The sequence below is a fragment of the Mytilinidion resinicola genome (genome assembly GCF_010093595.1).
Source record: "Mytilinidion resinicola strain CBS 304.34 unplaced genomic scaffold BDZ99scaffold_2, whole genome shotgun sequence".
Classification (NCBI taxonomy): domain Eukaryota; kingdom Fungi; phylum Ascomycota; class Dothideomycetes; order Mytilinidiales; family Mytilinidiaceae; genus Mytilinidion; species Mytilinidion resinicola.
In genome coordinates this window covers 2,705,443-2,722,091 of record NW_022985438.1, presented here as the reverse complement: position 1 = coordinate 2,722,091, position 16,649 = coordinate 2,705,443, and the positions used below count along the sequence as shown (strand labels likewise).

Sequence of the window (16,649 nt, the reverse complement as noted above, 5' to 3'; positions counted from 1 at the left end):
CCCCCTTATTTTCCAACATCAAACGCGGGTGACGCCGTCTGAGGTCGCCCGACGAGTTTATAGATTGCCTGAATTAATCAACTCAAATTTCTCAAGATGTATCCAGGCGCGTCAGAGACCAGCACACCAGTTTACGACCAGGCCAGGCAATGTATTCCATCATTGACCTTTATGTCTACAGTCCTCGAATCCTACTCTCTCTTGCTCATTCTTCTCAAGCCCTTTCAACTCCCTCTGTTCTCCCGATATCAAAGACATACTTCACCTGACTGGGTCAGCTTCAAATTTCCAAAAGTGTATCCAGGCACGACTCACCGCACTGGCTTTCCCTTCTTTCAAGTCCCTCAAAGCCGCGGCAATACCTCCCAAGCCGCCTGGCTTCTCTTCAAACGGATGCGGCTTCAATCTCCCATCTTCCAAAAGCCTCGAAAAGTACTGGAGCCAAATATAGCCAAAGTCCTTCGCCGGGCCATGAACATCGCCCACCATCATTAGACTAGCCTCAATCCCCTTGGGATACTTGAACCCTTTCGTCGCAAACCGCTCTATGGGCATAACATGCGTCGCTTTGCTGCTACCCAATTTCGTATCCAGCACCGCGGCGATGATCTCGTGAGTGCCCGCCTCGGCAATGGCGTCGAAGCAGTACTGTAGTGGGACATGATCGCACCCAGCCGCCTGCAGGGCGTCCTTAATGCCAGCGATGACAGCTTTCTCGCCTCCACGGTAGTCGATGATAGCATCACCTTTCGATTTATCAATCAGCCCCTCCGCGAACGCCACCCCCCTACCCGCCACGCCCATGATAGGATGCAGCCCCGACAACCTCGCAAGCTGAACAGCAAAAGCCCCAACCGCAGACGCCGCTCCATACACCAAAATCGGCCGCTTCTCGCTGTCCTTTGGTGTAGCACTCGACCAAGGCTCAGGCAGCCCCAGGTAGCGATACAACCCGACTGCCGCAGTCATACCCGCAAGCGGCAATGTCGCGGCCTCCGCAAAGCTCACGTGGTCTGGTAGGTGGAAAGTCGTACACTGCCACGCGAGAGCGTACTCGGCGAAGCTAGCACCAGGAGTAAACATCTCGTGGAACGCGGCTACGCGGTCGCCGACTTTGAATTGGTAGACGCCGGCGCCGAGCGCGTGAACGATGCCTGCGATGTCGTGGCCTGGGTTGGTGGTCTTGCCGTAAGCCGCGCCATATTTCCTGCGATGTTGTTAGGAAGGCCACGGGAGAGTTTGTGGTGGTAAGATGGGGTATTATCAGTCTTTTGGATTACTTCCTGAGAAGATGACCTTGATTAAGACTTGGCCTGGCTGTGGGATTGGGATTGGTGAGTCGACGATTTCGACCGTCTGGTCTGGGGCGACGATTGCTTCTTTCATCTTGAGTTGGTGGGCGTATAGATCTGCTACTGCAAGAAAATATGAGGATCTGCTATATATGTTCGATATCACAATTACGTTTCTAATCTACAGCCTTATACCTAGTCTTACGTTCGTAACAAGCATGCTACTGTATCTCCAAAACACCACCTCACTTTCCAAGCATATGCCGCAAATCTCTTTTGCGGTATATCCATATTCACTGTTTCCAAGACGATTACTACGTTTCCAAGCATCTCCACCGTTCGTCGTCCGAGTCTTTGACCATTCGTGCGAATCTGGAATGGGTAATAGTCCAGCAACACCCTAAACGGGCTCCGTGGCTTCAAGTATCCAGTACCCAGTGCTAGTTTCCACTATTCCTCTCCGCTACTCCTCTTAAACATCTCTCCGCTCCTCCGCACTAAATTCTCTCCGCTGGGCCACTCCGCTGGCCCTCTCCGCCACTCCCCTTCACCACTCCGCAAGTCGTCTCCGCAACTGTCCCCGCACCTCGACTCCGCACTCGTAACCGCAGTTGTCTCCGCGATTGTATTCCACCGGTAGGTATATAACCACATCTCTGACTAGATGGTACCACAATTCTTGGGGCCGCGACCTGAACTCGGGCTTCAGAATGATTGGGATCCAAATATAATCCAATACTGGAGCATACAGAGTTATGCGAACCTAGTCTCTCGTCCAGATCTTTATCTTTGGAGCAAAAGCGGTCTTTTTCATAGGAGTCATACCCTTCGTAACCTCGCCTCCCGCGTCTAGGCCCAGAACAAGCGAGCTTCACCATTTCGCGGATTGTGAAACTGTACCGAGCTTACAATTTGCCAGTGGAAAAGCTCGTTTTGTTTTTGGAGAATCAAATCGTAGCCGGAAAGCTGATTTCGCACAAGCCTGTACTAAGCAATGGTACAAAGATTGATAGATCCCATAAATAGTCTTTTCAATAAAGCAAGCGTATCTCCCCTCCGATCTAGAGCTTTTCCAACGTCGACTCCATTTCCCAAAACATCCACACCCCATGCCTAACCCACCCACCGTCTCGCACTCTTGAAAATCCTAACCCATGGCCCAAACTCCCCCCACTCCTCCGTTTTCCCCCTTGGCACATAGCTCGCCACCTCCCTCAAAATCGTGCGCTCCGGATGCGGCATCAGCGCCAGCACCCTCCCATCCGGCGTCCTCACACCCGTGATACCCTGCGGACTCCCATTCGGATTAAATGGATATCGTTCAGTGGGCGTGAGATAATTATCCACATATCTCATCGAGACCAAGCCCTGCTCCGACAACGTCTCCGCCGTCGCCGCCGACACCGTCGCCGGCGGGAACGTCGCGCGGCCCTCGCCATGCGCCGTGACGATCGGGAGGTACGAGCCATGCATGCCATGCAGAAACACCGACGGCGTCTGGCCCGGCGGGTCCATGACCTCGACCATGCAAACGCGCGCTTCGTACTGCTCGCTCGCGTTGCGTTCGAATGAGGGCCAGTTCTGCGCACCGGGGATGAGCGCTTTGAGCTTGGAGAGGAACTGGCAGCCGTTGCAGACGCCCAGCGTGAAGGTGTCTTTGCGCTCGAAGAAGTCTTGGAATTCCTTCCGCGCTTTGGGGTGCAGGAGCACGCTCTTGGCCCAGCCTTGGCCGGCGCCCAGGACGTCGCCGTAGGAGAAGCCGCCGCAGGCTGCCAGGCCGACGAAGCCGGCAAGCGAGACACGTTCGGTGAGGATGTCGGTCATGTGGACGTCGACGGCGGAGAAGCCGGCGACGTTGAAGGCGAAGGCCATCTCGGCTTGGCCGTTGACGCCTTCCTCTCGGAGGATGGCTACGCGAGGTTTGGAGGTGAAAGCTGATGATAGTGATGCTGTGAAAGGAAGGATATTCTCTTTAGGATTATATGTCAGCTTGTACCGGATACCAGGGTCCAAGCTGTCCTTGATGTTGTTAAATTCGGTGTCCGCACACGCGGGGTTGTCTCTCAGACGTTGTAGTTGATGTGAAGTGGATGCCCATCTTTGCTGAAGCTCTTGTCGGGAGGCACGGAAAACAACATCGATACCATGCCGGAATGATATTTCTTGTTTAGAGGCGTCTGGAATCCTTCCGATCTTCTCTACCATTCCAGGGGGTGGTCCACATGTAGCAAAGCACGACTTGAACTCCGTAAAGTCCTTGGCGCGAATTTGGAAGACGGCCCCAAGTTCCTCGTTGAACAGGGTTTCCATCACATCTTTAGTATCGGTAGACCGGCATATCTTGTCTAGCATGATCTCTAGTCCGCAACGTCCAGCGAACATCATCTCAACCAGAGTAGTGAAGAGACCTCCATCAGACCTATCGTGATATGCGAGGACGATGCCAGACTCATGTAGGTCCTCGATGGCGTCGTAGTAGTCTTTCAAAACATCAATCTCTCGGACGTCAGGCGCTTCGTCTCCAACCTGGCCGAAGACTTGAGCAAGCGATGAGCCACCCAGAGCCTTCTTTGCCCCAGCGAGGTCGACGAACACCAAGACGGTCTCTCCCACATCTTCTCGTCGCTCTAAAGCAGGAGTCCAAGTACGATCTGTCCTTTCTACCGGCGCAAATGCAGAGATGACGAGAGACATCGGTGCCGTTACTTCTCTTGGTGCCTTGGAAGCACTATCGTTCCACTTCATCTTCATTGACATTGAATCCTTCCCAACCGGAATACTGATACCGAGTCGTGGACAAAGATCCATTCCTATAGCTTCGACAGCTTCGTATAATGCTGCCCCTTCGCCAGGATGACTACTCGCAGCCATCCAGTTTGCCGATAGCCGAATGCGAGCCAGTCTGTCGGAGATGCTTGCAGCCGCGATGTTGAGTAAGGACTCGGCTACGGCCATACGTGCTGATGCTGCTGGAGAAATAAGCGCCAGGCTGGGTTTCTCGCCCATGGCCATAACTTCACCAGTCTTCACTCCTGGGAGCAAGGATGTCGCGGTGACAGAGGCATCTGCAACTGGAACTTGCCATGGTCCAACCATTTGGTCTCGAACGGTCAAGCCGCCGACAGTCCTATCACCAATAGTAATGAGGAATGACTTTGAGCCGACGGACGGGAGAGCAAGCACTCTACTTACGGCCTCCTTAAGCAGCCCATCCTTGGATACGTTTGGGAGGTAGACGGAGAGACTACTGTTGAATACAGGCAGTTGTAATTTCCTGGAGTCTACGATTCTTGTCATCTTTGGCGGCTTCCCAAAAAGCGTAGACATAGGCAGGTCGATAGGTTTAGGAACATCCTTCGAATCCCGGTCCATGAGCACCAGACGCTGCTCGCTTTCTGATGTGCCTCCTTCAGCTGTTCCAACAACAGAATATCCACAGCGCTCCCTCTTACAAATACGTTTAAATAGGTCCAAAGTGTCCGGCGCAACGGCCAGGACGTATCGCTCTTGAGCTTCGCAGCACCATATTTGCAAAGGACTCATGCTCTTGTCCGCGTTGTCGACTTCTCTTAGCTCGAACGTTGCACCAAAACCAGAGTCGTGAGCAAGCTCGGGCAATGCGTTTGAGAGACCACCAGCGCCTACGTCATGAATGAAAAGAATCGGATTTTGGCTGCCCATGGAAGTACAAGTGTTTATGACTTCTTGGGCTCGTCTTTGAACTTCTGCGTTCCCTCTCTGCACACTGGCAAAGTCCAGATCAACAGATCCTTCCCCTGATTGGACACTTGATGCAGCACCTCCACCAAGACCAATCAACATTGCTGGGCCACCAATCACAATGAGGTGAGATTTCTCCTTGACTACATTCTTTTCTTTTATTGCGTGCTGAGGACGCACTGTCCCTACACCACCGGCTATCATGATTGGTTTGTGATAGCCTCGAATTTCGGTTCCTTTCTCGTTGGTTGGAACCTTGGTAAGAAGCGTGCGGAAATACCCAGTGGTGCAAGGCCGTCCAAACTCGTTGTTGAAAGCGGCACTACCAATGGGAGCTTCAAGCATAATGTCCAGGCTGCTGGCGATATGTGACGGCTTTCCTACATCTTTCAACTCCCAAGGCTGTTCGAATCCTGGGATGAGCAAATCCGAAACACTGAAGCCCGAAAGACCGGCCTTGGGCTTAGATCCTCGTCCAACGGCACCTTCGTCTCTGATTTCGCCACCGGATCCTGTCGCGGCACCAGGGAATGGCGACACAGCGGTGGGATGGTTATGAGTCTCAACTTTGGCTAAGATGTGGACGGTTTCTCGAGTTTGATTCCATTCTCCCGTCAGATGGCTTGGGGCCCAAAGACTAGCATTTTCTCCCTGAAGGACTGCTGCGTTGTCACTGTAGGCACTGACAACATGCTTTGGATGTTTCTGATGGGTATTTCGTATCATTCCGAAAAGAGTACGCGGCTTTCGTATTCCATCAATAGTCCATTCCGCGTTGAACTGTTTGTGCCTACAATGTTCGGAATTGACCTGAGCAAACATGAACAGTTCCACATCTACCGGACCTCTCTTGAGCTGATGGGTGTAAGCTTCCACCAGATACTCGATCTCTGATGCATCGAGAGCAAGACCAAGGTCGCGATTCGCCTTTTGTAACACCTCCTGTGGCGTCCTCCCAGTCTCCTCCAAATTTATTCTCTTTGCGGGTGCGGGCTCATGCTCAGCAAATATGAGATTGAGGTTTGGTGGAGAGCGACTAATCGTTTGCGTCATGCGGTCGTGGAGGGAGTCGGGTTTTGGGATGAATTCGGCGTCCAACGGTTCCGCAAATGTTGCTGCAATGACCATGCCACGCTCGATGCGCTTCACACTGCCCTCAAGAGTGCAGACATGCGCTATGCTAGTAGCCTGTGAGCTCCATGGCGAGATTGTTCCTGCGCGCGGACAGACGTAGAATAGTGCAGTATTGGGATCCCGTGGGTCGCCGCTCCGGGATACCGCGTCGAGCAATAACTGGTATAGTTTATCCTGGGCGCTAGGAGAATCCCCATATTGTAGCAGCTGTTCCAGCGTACTAAGCTCCTTGTCGTCGAGGTCTATGTTGGGATTGACGAAATGCACCCAGACGGCCCTAACCTCGACAGCTCCTATGGCCTGGGCAAGCCGGGTGAGTCGAAAGTCGGAGAAAGCTGCAGAGCCGGGTATAAGAAGATACGGTCCTTGGGATGTCGCCATGTTCTTTACTGCGGTGTGCCTTCCGCAGGCGTAATTTCTGTGTAGATAGTACTAGGAAGAAGATCAACGAAATGGTACAGAAATACCGCCTCAAATATAGTGACAAGAGCTCCTTCAAGGGCAATGCTAAAGCATCAAGGACAGGTTGTACAGAGGCACAACTTGGATAGCTCAAATGTGGCCATTCAAGGCTAGTATAAGGCACTGAGGTGTGGAGGATGGTGGGGTGAAGTGATCGGATTTTCTTCAGCGAGGGGCAGAGTTTAGAGGTGTGGCGCAAGAATAGCCTCTTGGAATAGTGGCGGTGCATTCCATACATCCGGGCTACAGGCCCAGAAGTCTACCTAGGTATGTATGAATTACCACCAACTCGCTCTGTGAGGTCTTCAGGCGCGAAGTTCGAATAAATACGGAGACTTCCCTTATTACAGGTAATTTCAAAGTTCGAAAGAACTTGACATTCCAACGGTTCTATAATTATACCACTACGCATCCACAGCTCCGTTATCGCTCTCACTCCTCTCCTCATCCGTGATATCTTCTAAGCTTCCCGAACCTACATCTAACGATCCGCTACCACTTATCTCTGATGATTCTTCGCCAGAACCCTCGGCCTCGTCATACTCGTCGTATTCATCGATCTCGCTACCCTCGCCGTTTTGGCTATCGTTAAGTTCCTCGGTACTTGAGAGCTCCGCGCTTTCTGGAGAGCCATCGAGAGCGCCAATATCCCTTCTTGAGTTTTCGGTTTCCTCTTTCGAGGCCTTAGGCCTGATGATGTGTTCCATACGATCGGGAACATATGCGAGATCGCGCACTGACATTATCAACTTAAGCTCTCGTCTGGATATAGGTCTCCCTTCCTCTTTCTCTCTATCTCTCAACTCCTGAACAGTTGCAGTCGTGATATGCTCGGGAAGATTTAGAATACGTTTGAAGAGTTGGTCATCGGCTTCTTCTCCATCTAGAATGATGTTCCCCTTTTCTCTCGCTACGATCCGTGCCTTGGCCCATGTTCCAGCATGATACCAGCCATGGTTATGAGTCTGTGTGAGCGATTAGGACGTGTCTCTATTGAGTACGTAACATGAAGAAGCAGGTTGTCTTACGCTGCATGTAGTCCTGATGTCGGGAGTATCGAGAAGGCGACGTAGGGCCGGATCTGTGAAGTCGCAGACTTGAAATACATGACCAGTTTGGACGTAGTTCTTGCCATCGAATATGTGTCCTCGGGATATCCTTTCCAATGCTTCTGATGATGTTTCTCTGGAAAGATATTTCCAGTGCTTGTACTCTTCGTTTCGGAATGGCTGGAACATGATCGTTTGATAGTGCCGGTATTTTGGGTCTGTTCGTGGATCTATGCCGAGTTTGATAACAGCATCTTTCCAGGGACCAGATTTGAAGCGGTAGGCGCAGTATGAGACGGCTAGCCGAATCTTGTCTCTGTTACCCCAGCCAAGAGTGTTGTATAGGACATGACGGCTTATTATTGGTCGCTTCTCAAACTGCTGCCGAATCAAGGCGATGAATTCTTGATGGTCTCTATCCAGCTCATCCTCGGGTACTGTCGGCAGGGTTGTCTCAAAGGGCACACTGTATGCGTCAGTAGGGATGATCAGGTTGTTGACCGGTATTCGTCGCTGTGGAGCAACAACGTGAACATCCCCTGAGCCCGTGGCATCTTTCGCGTACGTTATAGCGCGATTCTGCTGATACCTAGAGAGATCGGATGAATATGAGAGCGATCAACAGTGTCGATGGACTCACGAGTAGTTGAAAGGTATGCCCGACTGGCTGAAACGCGCAGGTGGGCCAATGTCAGGAAGCAGATTCAATTTAGAGTGGTCGAAAGTGGCTGCTTGGAGTTTGGCAGCTAGGACCACATCAGCGAATAAGTCGAAAAATGGAAAAAGTCATGCTTACGATCGAGGGGAAGGAAAGAGTCTCGTAGTTTTTGCATAAGGTGGTTCCGTGAGGCAGCATATTGGAAGTCAGGTAGACCTGCGTTGGTCAGAATGTTCTTGTGGTCAGGAGATTGAAATGTATAGATTGAGAACTAACTCCTAAAGCGATGAGTCTCGCTCAGATGGCCTACAATTTCCACCGTGTACTTGGACGCGTTGGCCTCCAGACTGCGACGCACTCTTTTGGCACCAACAGGTTGGGACTGGGGCGTCTGATCGATTCCATTTTCAGATGGGGGGAGAAAGGGGCCTGAGGAGCCTTTCTTCCTCTTACGCCCGGTCAACTTGGGCACGGTGAGTTTGAGCAGCAGATTTTCTGTCTTGGCCGAAACAGAGGGCATTGGTTTGGCCAGACGGTCGTCAGGGCGGAGCGAGACGGCGATGGTCTTGGTGCTGTTCTGGGAGTCCAAGAACTGGGGCAGCCATTACTATCAAGCTCCCATGCAGTCATGGTGCAGCGCTCACCTGGCCGAGCCTCACGTCTCCTCCCAGCGACGCGATGCCTTTGTCGAGGTTTTTGATAATGCAGGGGTGCTCCACCGATATCACGGGCTGGGCGGGCACAGGAAGCCATGGCGCACGCCGTTTCGCAGCGGCTGCTGGAGCGGCGTCCGGCGCAGGGCTGGCCATTGCAGCATCGGCGTCGCGTGCATGCGGCATCGCTGCTGGGGAGTCCATCTCCTCGTCGGGATATTGAAGCTGCAGGTGGACCCGTGGAGGCAGCGCAGCGCAGCCGCAGGGATTGAGTGAGCGTGTGGAGCCGTGGGAGGATGATTCGACCGGCAGCGCAGAGCGGCCTCGTTCAGCGGGACCCTCTGCCGCCTCCATTCGCAAGCCACGGAGATGCTGCGTCGGGCAGAGGTGAATGTCTTCCTGGGCTCTACAGTTTTATACCTTTGTAGTGTTCCTCGTCGTGCTCCCGACTCCACCACCGCTTCCGAGCCCCAAGCTTCCCACGTCCCCGAACCGTGCGCTCGCCTAAACCAGCGTAGTCCCGTCTCCCAGTGGCCTCCTCACCACTGCACCCCTCCAGCTGCTTGTTCTGCCTCGCAGCATTATCTCCTCCCTCGACCTCGTTGCGACCAGCCCTCGACATAGCATCATTCATCGCTCTCCAGCGCCGCCCGCCCCGGCCGCTTGTCCCTCTACCTCCCCGCTCACACGCCGTATCGTGGCATCCGTTGCTTCGAGCTCCAAAACAACCACCACCACCGCTCACCCTGCCCAATCCTGCCCAATCTCCCTCCATGTCTCTCTGAATTGGCCGCTCCCGCTCCCCGCTGCCATCGACCGCGCTCGCTGCCCGCGCCTCTTGGATTGTCTCGCTGGGTTCGCCTGGCCGTTGCTGCGGAGTCCCTTGAGGGGGCAGCCCGTCCATACCGTGTCGCTTTCCCCGCCGCGTCACTGGAGTATCTCGCGCCATCTACAGAGTCCTCGCGCAGGCCGCCGTCATGAAGGGCTTCCGGCAGAGAGTTGTAAGCAGCTCACCTCTCCCCCCGCCCTTGCACCCCTCCCCTACATCCGCCTGGCTGCCGCCCCCGTATCGACTAGAAGCTAACATACCTAGCATGAGCAGCTCTCACGGGCTAACAAGGACAAATCATCCAAAAAGAAAGAAACTAGCTCGGGCACCTCTTCACCTTCGCATGCGAGCTCGGGCACCCACTCGCCCTCCGGCTCAGCCCACGCTACGCCAACCTCGTCCACTACCCAACTGATAGACACTCGCAATAAACCTCTGCCAGCCGGCGACGGTGCTGGGGGTGTGAACGCAACTGCAGGAGCTGCGCCGTCGAGCGTGCCGAGTGCGCTGTCTGCCGGACCGCAATTCTTGACTGGACAACAGCCACCTGCGATGGGGTTGGGCGGTGCAAGCAGTCCAGGTGCTACTGGCCCCGGCACACCTCACAGGCCGAATCAATCGCTCGCTCCAAGCGTCGTGATAAGTCCCAGCGCACCGGTAAGTAACGTCAATCCTAGGACGTCGAACCCCGAAGCCAGCTTCACTGCTCCCTTCGCCTTGGTACACAATCCTATTGTCTAGCTCCGTCCTCTGGAAGGTCTCACTAACTTTAGCTTTTATTTAGCACGTTCCGCCACCTGGTGCCGCAGAGACGATGCCTGGCGATCTTCTTCCTCCCAAAGCCGGCCAGAAGTCGCTGCTCTACGACCGTCTCCAGACTACGCCAAAGGATGTTGCCGAAGGCATCCGCACCCCGAAGCGCCAACACTCGTCTAGATTTGACATATCGGATCAAAGACAGCGCGAGTTAGAAAAGCTCCCTGGTTTCCACGAGGTCCCTCCGAACAAGCGCGAAGAGCTGTTCATGCAGAAAATTGACCAATGCAACATCATCTTCGACTTCAACGACGCTAGCGGTGACATGAAGTCCAAGGAGATTAAGCGGCTAGCTTTACACGAGCTGCTTGACTATGTCGCCAATAATCGACAAGTCATCACAGACCGGATGTATCCTCGCGTGGTCGAAATGTTCAGCAAAAATTTGTTCCGGCCGATTCCCCCGCCGATGAATCCTCAAGGCGAAGCTTTCGATCCCGAAGAAGATGAACCGGTTCTTGAAGTAGCCTGGCCCCATATCCAAGTGGTCTACGAGTTCTTCCTCCGTTTCATCGAGAGCCAGGACTTCAATACCAATATTGCCAAGCAGTACATAGATCACAGCTTTGTCCTACAGGTAAGCCTGACATGAGACTTTCTTTTGACCGAACGCTAACAATTTGGTAGCTCCTTGAGTTGTTCGACTCCGAAGATCCCAGAGAACGAGACTTTCTGAAGACGACCCTTCACCGGATATACGGCAAATTCCTCAACCTTCGGTCATACATCCGTCGGTCAATAAACAACGTCTTCTTCCAATTCGTTTACGAAACGGAGCGCTTCAACGGCATCGCCGAGCTCCTGGAAATCCTCGGATCCATCATCAACGGATTTGCTCTTCCACTAAAAGAGGAGCATAAGCTCTTCTTAACACGAGTCCTTCTACCTCTCCACAAAGTGAAGAGTCTGAGTATGTATCACCCACAGTTGGCGTATTGTATAGTACAGTTTTTGGAAAAGGATGCGGCGTTGACTGAAGAGGTACGGTTATCCGATGCTTCCATTCCTGAGCTCTTCCTAACGTGAAACTAGGTTGTTTTGGGACTTCTGCGATATTGGCCAAAGGTGAACAGTACGAAAGAGGTCATGTTCTTGAACGAGGTGGAAGATATTTTCGAGGTCATGGACCCGGCAGAGTTTGCCAAGGTTCAAGAACCTTTGTTCAATCAACTAGCAAAATCCGTGGCAAGCCCACATTTCCAGGTATGTGCACACTATATCACAAATACGCAGAAAGTAACGTCTGCTAGGTTGCTGAGAGGGCACTCTACTTCTGGAACAACGAGTACTTCTGCAACCTCGTCAGCGACAACGTTGAAGTCATCTTGCCGATAATGTTTGCGCCACTTTACGAAAACTCGAAAGGCCATTGGAATCGGTGAGTACTCCCCTTGATTGGTTGAATGTCGACTGACTAGTAGCAGGACTATCCACGGCATGGTGTACAATGCAATGAAGCTGTTTATGGAAGTCAATCCCCAACTTTTCGACGACTGCTCTCACGACTACGCCGAATCCCAGAACAACGCGGATCAAAGACAACAAGCGCGACAATCGAGGTGGGACAAGCTGTCTGAGCTGGCGAAAGCTAGACAGAATGGATATGTTGAGCCAAAGCCGGCAGCACCTACCGGGCAAAGCTCCAAGGTCAGCTCACCAATGCGGTTAGACGAGTCCGATCCATTGAGCCAGGACAGTCAACGCCGATTGGAAGCACTCCGGCTTCAGGACGACGCGATGTCAGCTCGAGACAGAAGGCCAAAGGATTATGAGAGGCAAACTCAGAATTCGGTACGTTGATTTCCGAGTCTTCACGAAGCCTCCTAGGGAATTCTGTGACCGAATCCATGTACTCTTAGTCCCATCCCTAGGTTTCAAAATTTCCCTTCTCTAGATTATTATGCTTCTTGGCACGATGATCTGACTTTGTTTTTGTCGTTGCTTCTTTCAGCGCCGGCATCATTCAGCACAAGAAGAGCAGCCGAGGACACAACGGTCAGGCCGACAGCGCAGCAACAGTCGTCCTGGATCTGCCGGGGGGGTTGTCTCGCCATCGGTGTCGCGCAGCAATTCTGGCGTGGGAGCTCCGACGGGGCCCACGCGTACCAACACTGGAGGAGCGACACGGGTTGGGTAGCACGCAGTGTTAGTTCTCATGGCGCGTACCTGCGTTTTTGCATGGCCAATTGCTTGGCTCTATTGCCTTTGCTCGATTCCCCTCCTTTGTAGGTGCAGACACAAAGCGTCTTCATTGTGCGCGGGGCCGAGCGGGATTTTGTTTCGGTCTCCTTTTTTTCTCTTCCCGATTGCGCCAGCTGGAAGGAGGATGCGTTGGTAGAAAGCACAGGGCTACCTAAAACGAACTTGGAGCGTTCATTACTTTCTCTTTCCATAGGTTCGCGACGGAGTACGGAATTGACTGAGGGCGTCGGTCGTGTTGGGCTGGGATATGAGGCCCCTCTACTCTTCGCTATGTTGCGGCACAACCTTGATAGACATGGAGCGTTCTGACTTTGCAAAGCGCCTGGTGTGATTTTCCCGCTGTGAGACGATGCTTAGATGTCGACCGCAAATCCCACGTCAATTGCAACTACAGGTGGCGGTTGTTTCGAGAACTCCATCCTCGTGTATCCTTCACCATGCCACGACGCGATCCATCCCGGAGAGAAACTCCATGTGCGTGAATCCGGCTGCCAAGTTCCACGATGCACCCCATCCGGCAGCTCCGTGTCCCCTCGCTGTGGTGGAGTCCTCTGCCGTCGCAAACGAGCCCCGAACAGGCAATTCCTAGGCACGAGAGACCTTCACTGCGCAGCAGCCAATCAAGCGCGGCTGTGCGGCAGGCCGAGGCAGGATGATGCCCAGCACATGCGCAATTCGCACCTAACGGCGTCGAGGCTGCAAGAAACGTTGGGTGGACGGGAATCACGGCGCGGAGGGTGGAGCTGGCTCAATCCCCCTAACCCCTTATTCATCATTGCGCCGCTTCCCGAGCAACAACCCCCGACCCTCACCCTTGGAACCCCGTACAAAACTTACCAGATCTCCCAAGGGCCATCTGCCATCGCAATCGCGCCTCCCCCCTCCTCTTCGATCTTCCTGTCACTCCTTTGGCATTGGTGCTGAGCCTCCGCCGTCTTACATCTTAGGTCCACCACTTTTTTCTTTAACTTCTCGACGCGACCTTCCAACTTTCCGCAGCTTCCGTTGCTCCCCAACCCACCAACACCAACACCACCATGTCGAAGCCGGATTGGATTCAATATGGCGCTCCTTCGCTGGATCGCCCCTTTGGCCTTGAACTGTGGCCTATCTTCGAGAAGGGGTTCGCGGCCGTTGCTGGCTACAAACCCCAAGATTTCCGCTTCGTGTCCGGAGAGACGACGCTATCGACCTTCAAAGCCACGGCCATAATGCTTGCATCATACTACGTTATAATCTTTGGAGGCAGAGAATTGATGCGCGGTCGGGAACCCTTCCAGCTCAGCTTCTTCTTCAAGGTCCACAACTTCTACCTCACCGTAATCAGCGGTACCCTCTTGGCGCTGTTTGCGGAGCAATTGATCCCCATCGTTGCTCGCAACGGCGTTTTCTTTGCTATTTGCGATCACAATGGAGGCTGGACCGACAAACTGGTCATTCTATACTATGTGCGCGCTATGAACTCCATCCTTCTGGATTTGGCTAACAAAGGCCCAGCTTAACTACCTCACGAAATTTGTGGAACTGATCGACACCTGCTTCCTATTCTTGAAGAAGAAGCCTTTGAGTATGTACAGCCTCAGACCATACAAGTTCCAGCGCTGACAGGTTTCCAGCTTTCCTCCACACATACCATCACGGCGCAACGGCCCTTCTCTGCTACACCCAGCTCATCGGGAATACTTCCGTCTCCTGGGTTCCCATAACGCTGAACCTCATGGTCCACGTTGTCATGTACTGGTACTACTTCCAAAGCGCGCGAGGCATTCGCATCTGGTGGAAGAAATACATCACCGTCATGCAAATTGTCCAGTTTGTTTTGGATTTGGGTTAGTCTATTGTATCTGCCTTGCATACTAGAACGCTAACCATAGACAGGCTTCGTCTACTTTGCCTCCTGGACCTATTTCACCTCCACCTACTGGGATTGGCTTCCCAACGCGGGCAAATGCGCCGGCGAGGAGTTCGCCGCCATCGCTGGAATCTGCATTCTCACCTCGTACCTCGTCCTATTCATCTCATTCTACTTCGCCACGTACTCGAAGCCCATCCCCAAGAGCAGGCGTCGGGCTACAAGCGCGTTGATTGAGATGAAGGATGAAAAGGTACCGACGGTCGCAGAGGCCAGGAGGCGTCTCAGCCAAGGCGCACACTCGCGGGCTAATGGACATGCTACCTCTACAGGGTCAGCGACACCCAACGGACGCGTTACCCGATCCCGCAAGGCGTAAACGCTCGCCCGACCGCCGTCACACAAACTAAGTCAGGACAGGCGACGAAGCAGATCGAGCGTCTGCTTTGGCTACTCGTACGCTGGACGTCCCCCCCGGTGCGTGTCAGGCCCATGGATGATTTCGCCGGGCCAACCCAAAATCTCCATGAAGCAATGCACCAGCAGCTTCAATTCTGTCAAGACCCCCCGTTTTCGTCGAATGCTTTCACGCGCCCGTGTTCGCATTTCATGTTTGCGAAAAGCCGCGAGGGGATCCAACATTGCAAAATATTTCCTTGTAATCAGTTATGCGTTTGGGTCGTCATGAGAGCACTACTGTCAATGTAATTCTAGAACATCACTAGCCACAGCGCGGGGAGGCGCCGCTACTAGAAAGTGTAATGCATAGTTTACTTGCTTGCGTTTGGATATATGAAATAAAAATTTGCATGCACTCGAAAAGTTCCTACAGAACCTGCATATCGTCTCACGTATCAGACAAAGCTCTCCATGCAGATTTCGGGAATAACCACGAATGGCATTCCTCTCAAAGCCCATGACGCAAAGAATCCCAGGGGAAGAAACCCTCCCAAATCGAAATTTGATAGAGCGGGCCCTTCCGATCACGTGGCAGCGAACCCGGACCGGGGTGCATGGTGTGACCTGAATCTCTAGCCGACGTTCTTCTCTCACCTCCCAACCTCCATAAAACAGCTCGCCAGGCCCAACCACCGCGAGCTTTTCTTTCTCTCCCCGCCACACCAGCTCACGCACACATCTCCACTCACACACCCCCAAAAAACAATGTCCTTTGTGCGCGCCGCCTCGCGCGCCCGCCCGTGCCTCCGCCTGGGGGCTGCCGCTCCGGCGCGCCGGGTGCTGCCTGTGCAGGCTCGCCGGGCGTTTGGGCAGACGCCGGCCAGGCTGAACGACGACCCGCATGCGGAGGAGAGCTTTGAGGAGTTCAGCGCCAGGTACGCTTTTCCGATTTCCCGGGGATGGGGGGTCCGCAATGGCTTGGGGGAGCGGGGGGAGCGGTAGCCGGGGGGATGGGGAGAGGCCATTGAGTGCGATTGGGGGCGGGGAACGCTGCTGAGAAAGGGCAATTGCTGATCTGATACGTGGGTGATAGGTATGAGAAGGAGTTCGATGCTGTGAGCGATGTGTTTGAGCTTCAGGTATGTTGGGCGTGGGTGTCATGTCACTGAGCACCCCGGTGAAAGGGGGGTGTGATGCGATTGGCGATTATGGCTGATATTTTCGGTGGCAGCGCAACCTCAACAACGCCTTTGCGTACGATCTGGTGCCGTCGCCGTCCGTCATCGTGGCGGCGCTGAAGGCGGCGAGGAGGGTCAACGACTACCCGTCCGCCGTCCGAGTCTTCGAGGGTGTGTGGAGCTCCATTCTTACAACTGTATACGGCGTTACTAATGGACGGCTGCTTGCTAGGTATCAAAGCCAAGGTGGAGAACAAGGGCCAATATGAGGAGTACCTCACGGAGCTAGAACCCATACGAGAGGAGCTTGGCATCGTGCTCAAGGAGAACATGTACCCGGACACCCAGTTCTACTAAGCTTCCTGCGCCCGCTGCTGCGGAAAGGCGAATCGTCAAAAGCACAAG

At 53.6% G+C, this 16,649-nt stretch overlaps 6 protein-coding genes across 6 annotated transcripts; 3 read left to right on the top strand and 3 right to left on the bottom strand.

Moving 5' to 3' along the window:
• Nucleotides 1-214: 214 nt before the first annotated feature.
• On the bottom strand, nt 215-1,477 carry BDZ99DRAFT_505952 (GroES-like protein; the record flags this gene model as incomplete). Its single annotated transcript, XM_033724140.1, has 3 exons — nt 1,281-1,477; nt 316-1,169; nt 215-265 (listed from the first exon to the last, which is right to left on the bottom strand). The coding sequence occupies exons 1-3, from the start codon at nt 1,384-1,386 to the stop codon at nt 215-217; spliced, it is 1,011 nt and encodes a 336-aa protein (XP_033583541.1). The 5' UTR covers nt 1,387-1,477.
• An 810-nt stretch (nt 1,478-2,287) lies between these two features.
• Nucleotides 2,288-6,745, bottom strand: BDZ99DRAFT_139433 (phosphoribosylformylglycinamidine synthase). Its single transcript, XM_033712673.1, has one exon. The coding sequence runs from the start codon at nt 6,525-6,527 to the stop codon at nt 2,406-2,408; it is 4,122 nt and encodes a 1,373-aa protein (XP_033583540.1). The 5' UTR covers nt 6,528-6,745; the 3' UTR covers nt 2,288-2,405.
• A 50-nt stretch (nt 6,746-6,795) lies between these two features.
• On the bottom strand, nt 6,796-9,182 carry BDZ99DRAFT_458430 (uncharacterized protein). The gene is made up of 6 exons (XM_033718909.1): nt 8,960-9,182; nt 8,592-8,907; nt 8,454-8,531; nt 8,298-8,403; nt 7,637-8,246; nt 6,796-7,573 (listed from the first exon to the last, which is right to left on the bottom strand). The coding sequence occupies exons 1-6, from the start codon at nt 9,122-9,124 to the stop codon at nt 7,013-7,015; spliced, it is 1,836 nt and encodes a 611-aa protein (XP_033583539.1). The 5' UTR covers nt 9,125-9,182; the 3' UTR covers nt 6,796-7,012.
• Nucleotides 9,183-9,945: 763 nt separating this feature from the next.
• BDZ99DRAFT_376102 (protein phosphatase regulatory subunit) lies at nt 9,946-12,413 on the top strand (the record flags this gene model as incomplete). The annotated part of the gene is made up of 7 exons (XM_033715013.1): nt 9,946-9,969; nt 10,062-10,454; nt 10,582-11,190; nt 11,241-11,594; nt 11,646-11,816; nt 11,864-11,991; nt 12,035-12,413. The coding sequence occupies 7 exons, from the start codon at nt 9,946-9,948 to the stop codon at nt 12,411-12,413; spliced, it is 2,058 nt and encodes a 685-aa protein (XP_033583538.1).
• Nucleotides 12,414-13,659: 1,246 nt separating this feature from the next.
• On the top strand, nt 13,660-15,490 carry BDZ99DRAFT_458426 (GNS1/SUR4 membrane protein). Its single transcript, XM_033718908.1, has 4 exons — nt 13,660-14,263; nt 14,313-14,382; nt 14,432-14,644; nt 14,694-15,490. The coding sequence occupies exons 1-4, from the start codon at nt 13,853-13,855 to the stop codon at nt 15,044-15,046; spliced, it is 1,047 nt and encodes a 348-aa protein (XP_033583537.1). The 5' UTR covers nt 13,660-13,852; the 3' UTR covers nt 15,047-15,490.
• Nucleotides 15,491-15,966: 476 nt separating this feature from the next.
• On the top strand, nt 15,967-16,583 carry BDZ99DRAFT_340720 (cytochrome c oxidase; the record flags this gene model as incomplete). Its single annotated transcript, XM_033714363.1, has 4 exons — nt 15,967-16,001; nt 16,160-16,205; nt 16,298-16,415; nt 16,477-16,583. Coding segments are annotated over 4 exons (306 nt in total), but the record flags the coding sequence as incomplete, so codon positions are not given.
• Between the last annotated feature and the right edge of the window lie 66 nt (nt 16,584-16,649).